This window comes from Grosmannia clavigera (assembly GCF_000143105.1).
Source record: "Grosmannia clavigera kw1407 unplaced genomic scaffold GCSC_140, whole genome shotgun sequence".
Lineage (NCBI taxonomy): Eukaryota > Fungi > Ascomycota > Sordariomycetes > Ophiostomatales > Ophiostomataceae > Leptographium > Leptographium clavigerum.
In genome coordinates, this window is record NW_014040801.1 from 3,578,712 (window position 1) to 3,591,157 (window position 12,446).

The window sequence follows — 12,446 nt, forward strand, 5'->3', positions numbered from 1 at the left end:
AATGTCAGGGAGGTCGGATTGAATCAAGTAGAATGTGTGTTGAGAAAGAATCAAAAAAGAATCTTGAGAAAGAGCGGCGGGTGGTCCTGTGTTCTACTACATATCTACCGTCTTAAGTCGTCTTTTTCCAAACGTATTGCAGCGTTGTAATATTGCTTTTACCCAGCCTATCGTTCCAATCGGCGGATTTAAATCCTAACGCCTTTACTACGACGTACGTACCGTTAGCGCTAAAATCCGTAGTATATAGTGGGTCAAATAAAGTAAGGAGTACTTTAACTAGTACACGGTCGCGAGATTTTTCAAGACGCGTTAAAAAAAACTCACTTTTTTAATCAGTCTGTACGGCGCAGATTTTGAGATAAAATTGCCTAGAGTACAATTTAGTCCTTGCAAACGGACGAAGATTTATACTTTTAAGTTATCTAGCTATTTTAATCAGTTTATTGCAGGTATAACGGGCGTTAATAAGCACTTTATATTTATTATCGTTAAGCGCTATATAGTGTAGGAATTAAGCACTAGTTTGTATCGATCTAGCCTCCTGCTAGCGTTATATAATAGAGATTTATAGTATATATTTTATTGTATTAAAGTAACCCCTTTTGTTGTAGCTAAAGAAATTGAAGAATAGCTTAACCTTTTATACAATATTGTAACAATTATTAAAACGCTTAAAAAACGGGATTTAATACTATAAAGCCCTTTAATAACCTAAATCAACAATAGTATTTCCTTAAAAGTATATTAATAAGCTTATTTTATTTTAAAAGCGTCAAATATTTTCTAAGAAATCTATAGTTGCTTAAGGTTAAGAACAGCGTTAAGTATAGGGCTTTTACTAAAAGGTGTATTTTTTAACTCTTATAATTTTACAAAGACCAACAATATAAGGTAAGTAAGTTTTTCTTAAAAATGTCTAGTTATAAATTAAGCTAATAGAATACTCTTAAATATTTGAAGGCACTTTATTATAGAGTAATTATACTATATTATATACAATATACAGCAACCTTAAATTAGCTTAAAAATAAAGTAATATGTTATGTTATATTTCAATACCTTTAAGAAAACCTTCTAGCTATATACTCTTTAAGTAGCATTTTTGTATAAGATAACGCCTTTACAGATTAGCGTATATAGTATAATATTAGCTGCGTAATTAAGCAGATATATATAACTTTAAATTAGTAGAGTAGCCTTTTTATAACTTTAATCTAATCAAAGCCCTATCAAAGCTGCTTAAAGAAGCAACAATAAAGGCTAATCTAGTACTAGATGATAAATAAAAACAACGCTATTAAACAGACTTTAGTGCTTATAGCGGTTACTTGCTAAGGGGACTTAGAAGAAAAGGTATTAAAAAGGCTAATAAAAACAATAGATTACAGTATAGCTGCGGTTATTAAAGCGAATGGCTGGTATACAAAGTACTAAGCTATACTGTTTGAAAGCCCTGCTTTTAGGCATTAGTTTTGTATAGATTAGTATTTATTTGGATTTATTTTGGTGAAGATACAGTATGTAATAGGTGGTAGGCTAGTTTTATAAAAGTGCCAAAAAATGTACTCCTTACTTTAGTTGACTAAAATACTATTCTGTACGGACTAGCGTGCGGGGCTTCAAGGTAATATTCGTAACAGAGCACGACCCCACTATCTTCGGTGTATTATACTGCATTAGGTATGGGCTTTGGTGGAAAGGAGAAGAACTCAGGGAGCCTGCAGATCTACTCCCGTATACCTTGCACCGCAAACCCGCGAATTAGATCTAATAAACTAGGCCAAACTAAGCTGTGAGTGTCTCGTAGCGGGTTATGAACGTTACATGTAAGATACAGGACATTGACCCGCCTATTTAGTGAAGGATTTCATGCACGGCAGCAGTGCTCGAACCGTTCTATTATGGTTCGCTATCGGAGTTCTTATTTGCATCGACAGCTAACGATTCTTCAATGTCCCCGACATGGCCTACATGTCAGAAAGAAATGAATCTCGGCCCACAAAGTCGTAAGTAGTAAGACAGCCCCACCCCTACACTAAGTCAGCTACATAGAAGAGGAAGGAACAACATCCCGAGTCAATTCAGTAAGAGAATCCCGTCCACACCGCCACAACGAACAGAAGACTAAATGAAATCACCTGCCGAAATTAAACGATTGGCTTACAATATGTGAGCAGGCTGATGCACGGACTTCGCTTATTGCCCCGGATACGGAGTACTGACATACGACTGGTTTTCTGTTCCTACAACAAGTTTAGTTAAAGTGAAGTCGTGAAATAAAACATGTGACGATACACTAGAAACTATAGGCATCTATAAAAATGGATCTATATCTGTGTCGAGAACAGGGACGGTCTTGTTTAGCCTGAAGAATCTTAAGTTTTCCAAAACTACTGTTTAAGGGTTTTTGAAATCAAAGCCAAGCGCTGACTTATATTGCCCCAAGTTTGTTTTCCTGCCAGGAACCCCCCAATCAGCGACCCAAAAAACTCGCTGGCGCAGTATTTCAACATGTCTGGCTTCCTCTGGTGTATACTCGTGCCTGTGTTGTCGGCTGTCGCTGTTTCTGCACATATAACGACGTGTCAGGTCGTCGATGCCATGATTCCTGGGCGTGTCATCTTTTCGAACGACACCATATACACTTCCACCCAGTCGTCGTACTATAGCGGCGAAGAGCGCGACCTCACCCCCGACTGCATCTTTATGCCAACCACCGCCTCTGAGGTCAGCCAATTTGTAAAGACTGTCGGTGTGCGCAAAGGAAAGGATGCTCTGTTTGCCATCCGCGGGGGTGGCCACACTCTCTGGAGTGGTGCCGCGAACATTGAAGGTGGTATCACGGTCGACATGCGTCTTATAAACCAGACGGTACTGAGCGCAGATGGAAAGATCGCCAGTCTTGGAGCTGGTGCCAGGTGGCGTGACGTCTATCCTCAGCTCACGCCGCACAACGTCACTGTTATGGGGGGCCGGCTTGGAAGCCTTGGTGTAGGGGGCTTTCTTAGTGGCGGTAAGTCTGGAGAACATCACAAGATCTCATTGTACGAAACTCTCTGATTAGCTAATACCTTTTTTCGTACAAGGTGGCCTAACCTTCCTGTCCCGCAGACAAGGTTTTGCCTGTGATAACATCTACGGCTACGAGATCGTTCTCGCTAGTGGGGAGGTTACCTACGTGACCGAAGCTTCCCATGCTGGCCTCTGGCTGGCTCTTAAGGGCGGATCCAATAACTTTGGCATCATCACGCGTTTCGACGTGTTAACCTTTCCTTCAAACCGCATGTGGTATAGTCTTCTTCAGTACGAGTATAACAATACCGTGTTGGAGGCCCAAGCCCAAGCCTTTAGTCGCTTCATGGAGCCGGCCAATTTCGATTCCGCTGCCATGATGGGCATATTTATTGATTACGTCGGTGGGGCCTATTCTATTACAGACGCCCTGTGGTACGCAGACGACGTCGTCATGCCTCCCGTCTACAACGGCTTTACAGAGATTCCCAACATGGGCGGTGTTGCGGAGCTTGCCACTGTTGCCGATGTTGTGGATACATTTGGAGCTAACATCCCAACCGCAACCTCACGGTAAGTAAATAGACTACCTACGTATCTTGTGCCTGGCTTCACAAATGAGACTCTGCTGACTCCATTTTCTCCGGCATTCTAGCGCCTTCCAACTCGATTGGTCGTTTCAAAACCCCCCTGCTGAGGTCTATATGGAGCTTTTTCAGATCTGGGAGAAGGGCATCAGCACAATAGCCGACGTGGAAGGGCTCTTTATCGAGTTCTTGACGCAACCGCAATCGGTGACCAATGGCAAAAACCTTTTCGGTCTAGTGACGGGCAAGACCAATTACGTCGTGGGGCTTTTGACAGCGGCGTACAGTAACGCATCCGACGATGTGAAGGTCCAGGTTGCCATTACCAACATCGTGCAGGCGCAGAAAAAAGTTCTTAGGCACGGCAGCTACCTGATTGATTTCGTCTACACGAACTATGCCGATGGTTCCCAGGGTGTGTACCAGAGTTGGGGTGCCGAAAATGTCGCTAAGCTTCAGGCTGTGAGCAAGGAATATGACCCTGAAGGAATATTTCAGACGAGGGTTCCTGGTGGCTTTAAAGTTTTAAAGAAAAGCTAAACTAAAGCTTAATGTTGAGGTGTAAAGGGTGATGGCCTTAACTTTTATGCTAAAATGCATAAGTAAGCAAGCGCGTCTTTTCTATCTTACGTAGCTATAGGTCTTCTCTTAAACTAGTATTAAACTTAGTTGCTAACACTACATTACTCTTCTATTTGAAATATTCGTATATAGATGGTATACGGTAATGTGTGTGTCTAATTTGAGTGATAATGTAGAAGTTTGAATGAATTTATGGTTTGTTCTCTGAGATCGTTGTATTACGGCCTAAGGCTGGCGCGAAGACCAATCGTATGTGTAGTTGTGTATTTCTAATAAGGTATGGGGTACAGGGTACTCCGTAGCAGTAAACTGGACATAATGCTATGCTAGTTTGTTATACTTCCTGCACCATAGTGCAAAAGTAGGAGCTTCACAAGTTATGCCCCTAGGTTGCAGCAAAGTAGAAAGATAGATAGTTCTACTGTGCTTACAAAGTCGGTCCTAAATTGCCTACTTGTACGCCGCAGGGAACATGTAACTATGTTAAGTAAAGCTCTTACGTAATTGATGGGACGGGCCTGAACAACACCCTAAATACATGGGTTTCGCTGCGTCTCGTAATCTCTCCTCAACTCCGTAGTAAGTTACGAAGTACGAAGCAAGAAAAAAAATAAAAGTCAGAGTCAATGATCCTACATAGTACCGTCCTGCACTACAAGTCTTCACACCCCACTCACTTTGGCCTAGTTTATTTGACCGAATTAATGTCATAAGCAAGTTGCTATGAGAATAACTCCACCTAGCGTGGGTTTAGACTAGTGAAAATAGCAATCGCCGAATTGTGAATGTACGTTGTACGAGGTGGTTAGGGCATTATTCGCGCCCCTTGTCAGGTATCTCCAGGCGTGTCTTCAGATCTTTGCCACTGTAAACAATGGAGCAGTACTTCCAACGGTGGAAACGGACAATTTAGCACGCCTAAAAACCCCTGTCAAGTAAGGCTGCCAAAGTCTCTCGAGATTTTGTCACCGTTCAGATCTGGTGAGTGCACCTGTGGCGAGTCCGAATAATACCCCATCCACCTCGTAGAACTTGTTTTGGCGCACGGAGTAATCTACATAGTAAGACGTATGAGAATCGCGGCCTGTCTTAGGGAGTAGTCTATACTGAGTACAACAATGGGAACCGTAGGTGTTAAAGTATGGGTGCCCAGTAGGAGGTCCACGACGTGCTAGAAATCCCCTACTAATAGGTGGGGCCTAGCGCTATACTATGTAACCATCCCGCGCGATAAGATCCACTTCCGGCCCATATTAGCCTAGTGCATTCGACACCTCCCGTTAGCGCGAAAGAAATGGCTAGCAACAGCCTGTTCTCCGTACGGAGTACTCCGCAGGCCATGAATCCTTACGAAGTGGGTTGATGGCGATGGTTACGTAGTTGTATGCCAGCGCAGATGTGCAGGGCTTCGTATTCGGGATGATTGTCTCGATCCCGGATCTAATTTATGCTCCTATAAGAAAGTCACATTTATCTCAACATCTTGGCAATGGCACGGAGTACTCCGTAGACTACTTACGAAGTACAGTTAGAAACAATGTTATATATCTCCACAGCAATATTAGAATGTAAGGTTTCCTTGATTGCGTCTGTGCGTTTTCAAACTAGACTTTCTAGCAAAAGTTACTTTTCTTCTCCTTTCTCTTCCCTCGCTGCAAACCATATGGATGGATTCGTCGGTTCTGATGGAAGCGGCTTGCTGCATTTGTCTGATTTTTTTCTGGAACACTTGACTAGCGGAGAAAACTGCGTTGCTGCAGTCGATAATCTTGCGGTGGATGTGGATGTGCAACACTCTGGAAGTACAGACATGAGGGCCATAGCGTACGGATCTTCAGAAGTCTGTGCTTTTCCTCCCATGGCCATGGAACCAGATGTCGTTGCACAAAAAGAACCAACACAATATAGAAGTGCATCTTTAGGTTGCTCTTGCATCAGAGTTGCCACAAGGGTTCTTACATCGATGCGCGGAAATTCCCCAGCCTGTCTAATGGGAAGCCATAGCCGCTCATCGTTGCAGCTTCCGAATACCGCTGTCGATTCCGTCCTGTCCGCCGCGCAGGAGGCTTTGTGCGCCATGCGCCGCTTGCTCGATTGCCCTTGTCACGCCAACCCCCAGCCGCAACTCCTGCTTACCGTCATCTGCGCCGAGATCATCACCAGCTACCGGCACGTTATCAGTGCCTACGGTTGTCAAAACCGCCATAGTCAAGCCGGTGCCGTTTTTAGTAACGAGAACAGCATCTTGTCCCACCCCATCCAGCAGACAGAAGGCTTTTCTTTGACGAGGCGTGTCCCCTTATTCATTGGAAGTCACCGCCTAGAGGCCAGCTTAGAGACCAGTCTGATCGGACAGGTTCTCGGTAAAAAACTACAGGAGCTGGAAAGAGTCGTGAGTGAGATTGTACAATTCTCGGGACAGCCTGAGGCAGTGAGAGGGGTGCAACTCAGAATAGATTCTTTTCTCAACGTCCAGCTGAGCGTGTTAAGATGTGAACTAGCTAGCCTCCAGCGCGATGAAACTAACGTCGATGGTGACATACAGTCAGAAGTGCGTAGGTAAGATAGCTTTCTCAATACATATTCCATACACAGTAGGAACTCGTAACACCAGTACATCCCCTATTGGATGCTCCTATAAAGCATTTATTTCCGCGCCGCAAAGATGACACAGCTCTCCATAACAGGTGCGTATTTCTTGACCACGACAGGCTTGAGCCCTGCTTTCTCGAGAATAGCGTCCCACTGTAGAGCTGTCCGCTCGCTACCCCCAAAGAGGGTTAGCATCTGTAGGTCCAGCCCGGCGGGCCAGACGTGAGCCCCTTTGTTGGGTATGACCACTTCGTCAATCAGTACCAGCGAGTCAGCCGTCATGGCAGGCACGATATTGGCGAGGATTTGGACTGCATGGTCCTCATCCCAGTTATGCAGAATTGCTCTGAGGTAGTAATACCTTGCTCCTGTTCATTTTGCGCGGAGAAATGTTAGCCAAGAGCCGTCTTATAATGTGTTGGTATTACCTACCCCTAACGGGCTGAGGTCCGAAGAAATCATGTGCCATCAGCTGAACGCCTTTGACTTCCGGGGCGCTCTTGATGGTCTCCTCGCGGTCTTGGACAATGACTCGGCCGGCGAGCTCGGGATGCTTGGCCACCAGAAGCCTTGCCTGTTGACCAGTGTTGCCGCCAATATCCACCAGCATCGGACCTTGGTGTGTGCTGCTGACGGAAAGCTCGAGCGGGATGACATCCCAGCCGTTGCCCTCTTTGGGAATGCTCATGAGATGTTGAAAGTCACCCAACACGTCTGGGTTCTCCTTCAGCCAGGGAAAGAGACCTTGCTCAGCGGCCAGACCTTTCTGGAGCGCAGATCCCGCTGTTTGATTCCGGTAGCCCGTCTCTCGTAGGTAGTCTGGCAGAGCCTGGAAAGAGGGGTTGCTGACGGTGTGGAAGAATCGCAGGGAGCTCTCAATATGCGGGTCAGCAAGGGCGTAAGTAGCCTTCCTGGCGACGTAGCGGTCGGGCTCCACCTCGTAAACGAGACGATTGGCAACCAGATAGCGCACAATGCGAGCTACCAGGAGTGGCTCAGCCATGCTGTACTCGGCAAGCTGGCCCGAGGAGAGTGGCGTCTTGCTCTCCGCGAGAGTCTTGAAGATGCCAAGATCGCCACCAAGCTTGACCAGTGCGACTTGGCGACCCTATTGAGGGGAATGTTGTCAGTAACCAGATACGAAAGAGTGGCGCCATTTCCAGTTCTGCGTTCAATTTAACTTACAGCATTGACAAGGCGTGTCAGGGTGTCGTAGGGCGTCTCGAGCTCCTCGGCGGCCTCGTGCAACGACGACATCAGGCCATGTCTGGTGAGCTCATCGAGAGCGGTCTTGCTAGACTGTTTCCACGAGGCCACGAGGTCAGCCACATGGTTTATATTCATGTTGTCGGGCCCGGACTCCGTGACGCCGTTGTGTCCATTTGTCACTTTGTGCCCGTTGGTCATAGAGTTTCCTTGGGGCTCGGCGTAATCGTTTTTCCCGAGTTTGTTTGCGGCTCGGGCTTCACCGTTCAAATACGAAAGCTTGTCGTGCGTTGTGTACTTGACTTCTGCCTTCTTGGCCGCAGCCAGACCCAGCTTGCCACGCTCCAACCTAGGAGCGAGGCCGTCGATCGAGTCCAGGGTGAAGTTGTCGATGTTGAGCGAATCTTCTGGTCGAATCATCCGCCGCCCTTTCAGCGTCGTGAGGATAGCCCGCTCTTCGGGCGTCAGCTCCTTCTCCAATTCATCCAGAGCCTTGCGGTTGTTCTCGTCGTGCACGTCGCCATCAAGACCAAGTTCTTTGAGCTTGTTGATGAGCGCTTCTTTCTCATCAAAAGAGACGTGTGCGAAGGCCTTGAAACAAAATTCGAGCGTCTTGGAAATTTCTGCCTGAGTCAAGCCCCCTTTGGTATCCGCATCAACCTGACCTTGAATCACTGTATGGTTCTGTTTCAGCAAATGTTGGTTGAGCGGGTAATGTCATGGCTGAAAGACAACGCACCAGGTCTAAAGAGTTCAAAGGCTTTCTCGAAGCTTTCCTCGTCAAAGTCGTGTAGAACAGGCTGGTCAGAGGATCTGATCTGCTTCAGTGCACTAGAGACAACGACAAGGAAGCGAGTATAGCTCTCGGCAGTCTTCTTGTCATGCCAGGACGATGCCGTCTCCTCGTCACAATCGCCTCTGATAGCGGCAGCAATGGTGGCTGCAGCCGAAAGCGCACCAGAAAGGGCCAGGTGCACACCCGAGGAAAAGAAAGGGTCGATAAAAGCCCCAGCATCGCCAACAATTCGCACGCCGGGAAGAGCGTAGCTGGATGCGCTATACGACCAGTCAGAGGCCGACTTGATTTCCGAAACAAGCTCAGCATTGGCAAGGAGCTCCTTGATTCCAGGGACGAGCTCCAGGACCTCCTTGTAAAAGCCCAGCGAAGAGGGCTCAGCCATTTGCCTCTTCTTCTGGATTGCCATCTCCTGGTTTTGCACAATACCGACAGAGTGCGTGCCGTTGTGCAAGGGAATGAACCAGACCCAACCACTTGCGTCTGGCAGAGAACTCTTTCAGCATATGACCCAAGCGTATTGGAACAGGAGCATCAATGAACCAGCCTAGACATACCTTTCAGAGCTTCAAAGTAGGGCGCTCCCTCTTTGTGTGTTCCAACACCATGTACACCACCGCCCTTCCAGTAGCCCCAGCTGGCAATGTTTTTCAGACCTTGGTTGAAGGATCTGTTTTTGAGATACTTTGTGCTGACCATACCGGCTCGACCGGACGCGTCCACGAGATAGTCGAACGTGATGGTACCGGAGCTTCCATTTTTGCGACTCCAAGTAGCAGACATGGGGCGGCCAACCGTGTTGGCACCCGCTTCGCCCACTTGGTCCTGGGGGGCAAACTCGATCGATGTCACCTTCGTCCCATCGAACGTCTTGGCGCCACAGTCTGCGGCGTGCTTGAATAGCAGATCATCGGCTTCAGAACGGATCACATTCCAGGCATATCCTCCAGGTCCACCAGCGGCAATGAAGTCGGTATCTTTGAAAGAAATGTTAGTTGCATTGCTAAATCCCAAGGGGTTTCATGACATACAAGTCTCAGGCCGGGACCAGTTCAGACGGAAAGCGCCCCCTTTCTGTTACGTAGCGTCAGCAATACGTTTGCGCCTAATAATAAATCCACACAATAAATGCGCTACCTTGATGTTGAAACCGTGTGCATCCCACTTTTCGTAGGCACCGATAAACTTGAGGAAGTGTCGCATAGAGGGGAGCATGCTTTCGCCGATATGGTATCTGCCAATCTGGTTAGTTGCCGCCGTCGAAGTATCATTACAGCACGTAAGGGAATGAACCTTGGGAAAACTTCCGCCTCGAGGAGGACCACATCGATGCCCTCGAGGGCTAGGGCTGCGGATGCGTACGAGCCACCGGGCCCGCCACCCACCACTAGCACGGTGCAACTCTGGGGAACGCTGGCCATATTCACTACTTCTCGTTAATATTCAAACTAGAGTATCGAGAAAGAAATACAATTTTCTGTAGAATTCGTGCTCTTCTTTAAACAATGGACAGGGCGCACATTCCGACATTCATGCATAAGTAAAATCACAGTCGATGCCCATCTGCATATCTCAGTAGCAAATCTGGCATACTTAATTGAAGCTGCCAATAATCGTGTGCATCACCTCCGGGGAATTGTGCCGGGGGGTTTTCGGGGAATTGATGGCCCACTATGCGTGCATATTGTACCGGAATCCGACTCCTTCGGCCATGCATGTAAGATACTCTCACGTCAGAAGAATCCCTACCGCACACAGATTATAGTGGGTTCCCTGTACCGTTTCGAATATTCCGTAATGGTAATAGAATGTGGCCGGATTCGGGGGAGAAATAAAACCTAGAGTTCCTCCCGAAATTCATCTACCGAGGTACCCGACTGGTTCCGAGCACTAATTCTACCACAAATTTTTACAATGTGTTCCAGCGCCAAGCCCAAGGGGTTTTACTCGTCCAGCTTCTGGGCTGACTACCTTGCGACACAGCAGAGTAAGCTCCCCCTGCTTCGCGCGGTTGAGGTTGGCATCTCCCAACGTGTGGTGCGCTTTCTTGGTGGAAACCGTGGGGACATGCAACTTCAGGGGACGAACACGTATTTGGTCGGCACTGGCAAATCTAGGATACTCATTGATACTGGCGAGGTATAGTTGTCTATGCTCTCTTCGTTAATGGCTCTCAACTTCCAACGACCAAGCTGAACAGATTGGCAGGGTGTTCCGTCCTGGATCATGAATATAGCTGGGTATCTTGATGATCACGATATAGCCATCTCCCACGTTCTCCTGACACATTGGCACGGTGACCATACGGGCGGTGTTGCCGATCTTCTTCTGTACGACCCTAAAATCTCGATATATAAACATATGCCAAATCAAGGTCAGCGCGCCATCGATGACGGGCAAACATTCTTTACAGAGGGCGCTACTTTGAAGGCCGTGCTTACACCCGGACACACCTCTGATCACATGTGCTTTGTTCTGGAGGAAGAAAGCGCGTTATTTACTGGGGATAACGTGCTAGGTCACGGGTACAGTGTTGCCGACGATCTAGGCGCTTATACGCAGAGTCTTCGCCTTATGGGGCATTTGAGCTGCGCTGTTGGTTACCCCGGTCATGGTGACGTGATCAATCACTTGCCGCAAGTGATGAAGCGATATATCATGCAGAGAGAGTCAAGAGAGCAACAGGTGTTTGCGGCTCTGGCTCGATGTGGTCGTAAAAGTGACAGAAAAAACGGCCACGTAGACAGTGCATATCACGTCGATTATGGTTTGCATATAGGCACAACACATGGTCTGTCTATCAACGACATAGGCACTATTCTCTACGGAGAAGTTGCAAAAGATGCTACCACGTTCGAAGCCGCACTGAAACCTTTACTGAGCCAGGTTTTACTCATGCTGGAAGAACATGGTAAAGTCGGCTCCCAGAATGTTGGGCCTGGTAAAACAAGATATTGGTTCACGAAAGTGAATGCTGTTGTATAGATTACGAACATGATGAGAGAGATAACCATTATTTTACGGAACTAGTCTTTGTCTATCTAGACTCATTTGTTGAATGTGTTTACGATTCCTATCCAGAATGGGTCTTATCTCTGTAAAACTACTGACCACCCCTGTGTGGCGACAATGAATGAATAGTGATTCTTCTCTATGCCACGAAGCAGACAGAAGGCTGTGCCACGAGTGGAGCATGACCACCCTGTAGCCAGTGCTCTCAGCACACCCCCTTGTCAGCAAATCGCGGTAATTTACCGACTCGGAACCCGACGTTTCTTTCATCTCACGGCCCATTATTCCACATGCTTACCATGCATAGCCTAGGTCTACCAAATCTACAGACAAGCCTCGTCTCTGCTGGGTTTGTTGACGCTCGGGTAGACTTTATATAGGTAGGTATGGCGTACAACAGCAGGATCAGAGCTGAATGCTGCCACAGCTGAGGACTAGCAGAAAACGCACTCATCACAATGACAATGGACGGCAACAGCAATCGGTTTGGTGCCGCCTCAGCTCCCATGGAACCGAAGACAACAGATGGGAGAATCAATATCGATAGCAAAAATTATTCCACCGCTCTTGTCTTATTCAGTCACGAGCTTCCCAGTGGAGACATCCAAGACCTTTTACGCAGGCTCCATCGATATGCCAAACTACGTCAACACCCC

At 47.2% G+C, this 12,446-nt stretch overlaps 2 protein-coding genes across 2 annotated transcripts; one reads left to right on the top strand and one right to left on the bottom strand.

Annotated features, from left to right (window-relative positions):
- Positions 1 to 2,514: 2,514 nt before the first annotated feature.
- On the top strand, positions 2,515 to 4,142 carry CMQ_705 (FAD-binding domain containing protein; the record flags this gene model as incomplete). The annotated part of the gene is made up of 3 exons (XM_014317784.1): positions 2,515 to 3,016; positions 3,090 to 3,588; positions 3,671 to 4,142. 3 exons carry the CDS (start codon positions 2,515 to 2,517, stop codon positions 4,140 to 4,142), a joined length of 1,473 nt encoding a protein of 490 aa, XP_014173259.1.
- Positions 4,143 to 6,830: 2,688 nt separating this feature from the next.
- On the bottom strand, positions 6,831 to 10,199 carry CMQ_1182 (flavin-dependent halogenase O-methyltransferase bifunctional protein; the record flags this gene model as incomplete). Its single annotated transcript, XM_014318261.1, has 8 exons — positions 6,831 to 7,144; positions 7,209 to 7,884; positions 7,962 to 8,656; positions 8,722 to 9,261; positions 9,336 to 9,755; positions 9,810 to 9,852; positions 9,916 to 10,012; positions 10,072 to 10,199. 8 exons carry the CDS (start codon positions 10,197 to 10,199, stop codon positions 6,831 to 6,833), a joined length of 2,913 nt encoding a protein of 970 aa, XP_014173736.1.
- Positions 10,200 to 12,446: the final 2,247 nt, after the last annotated feature.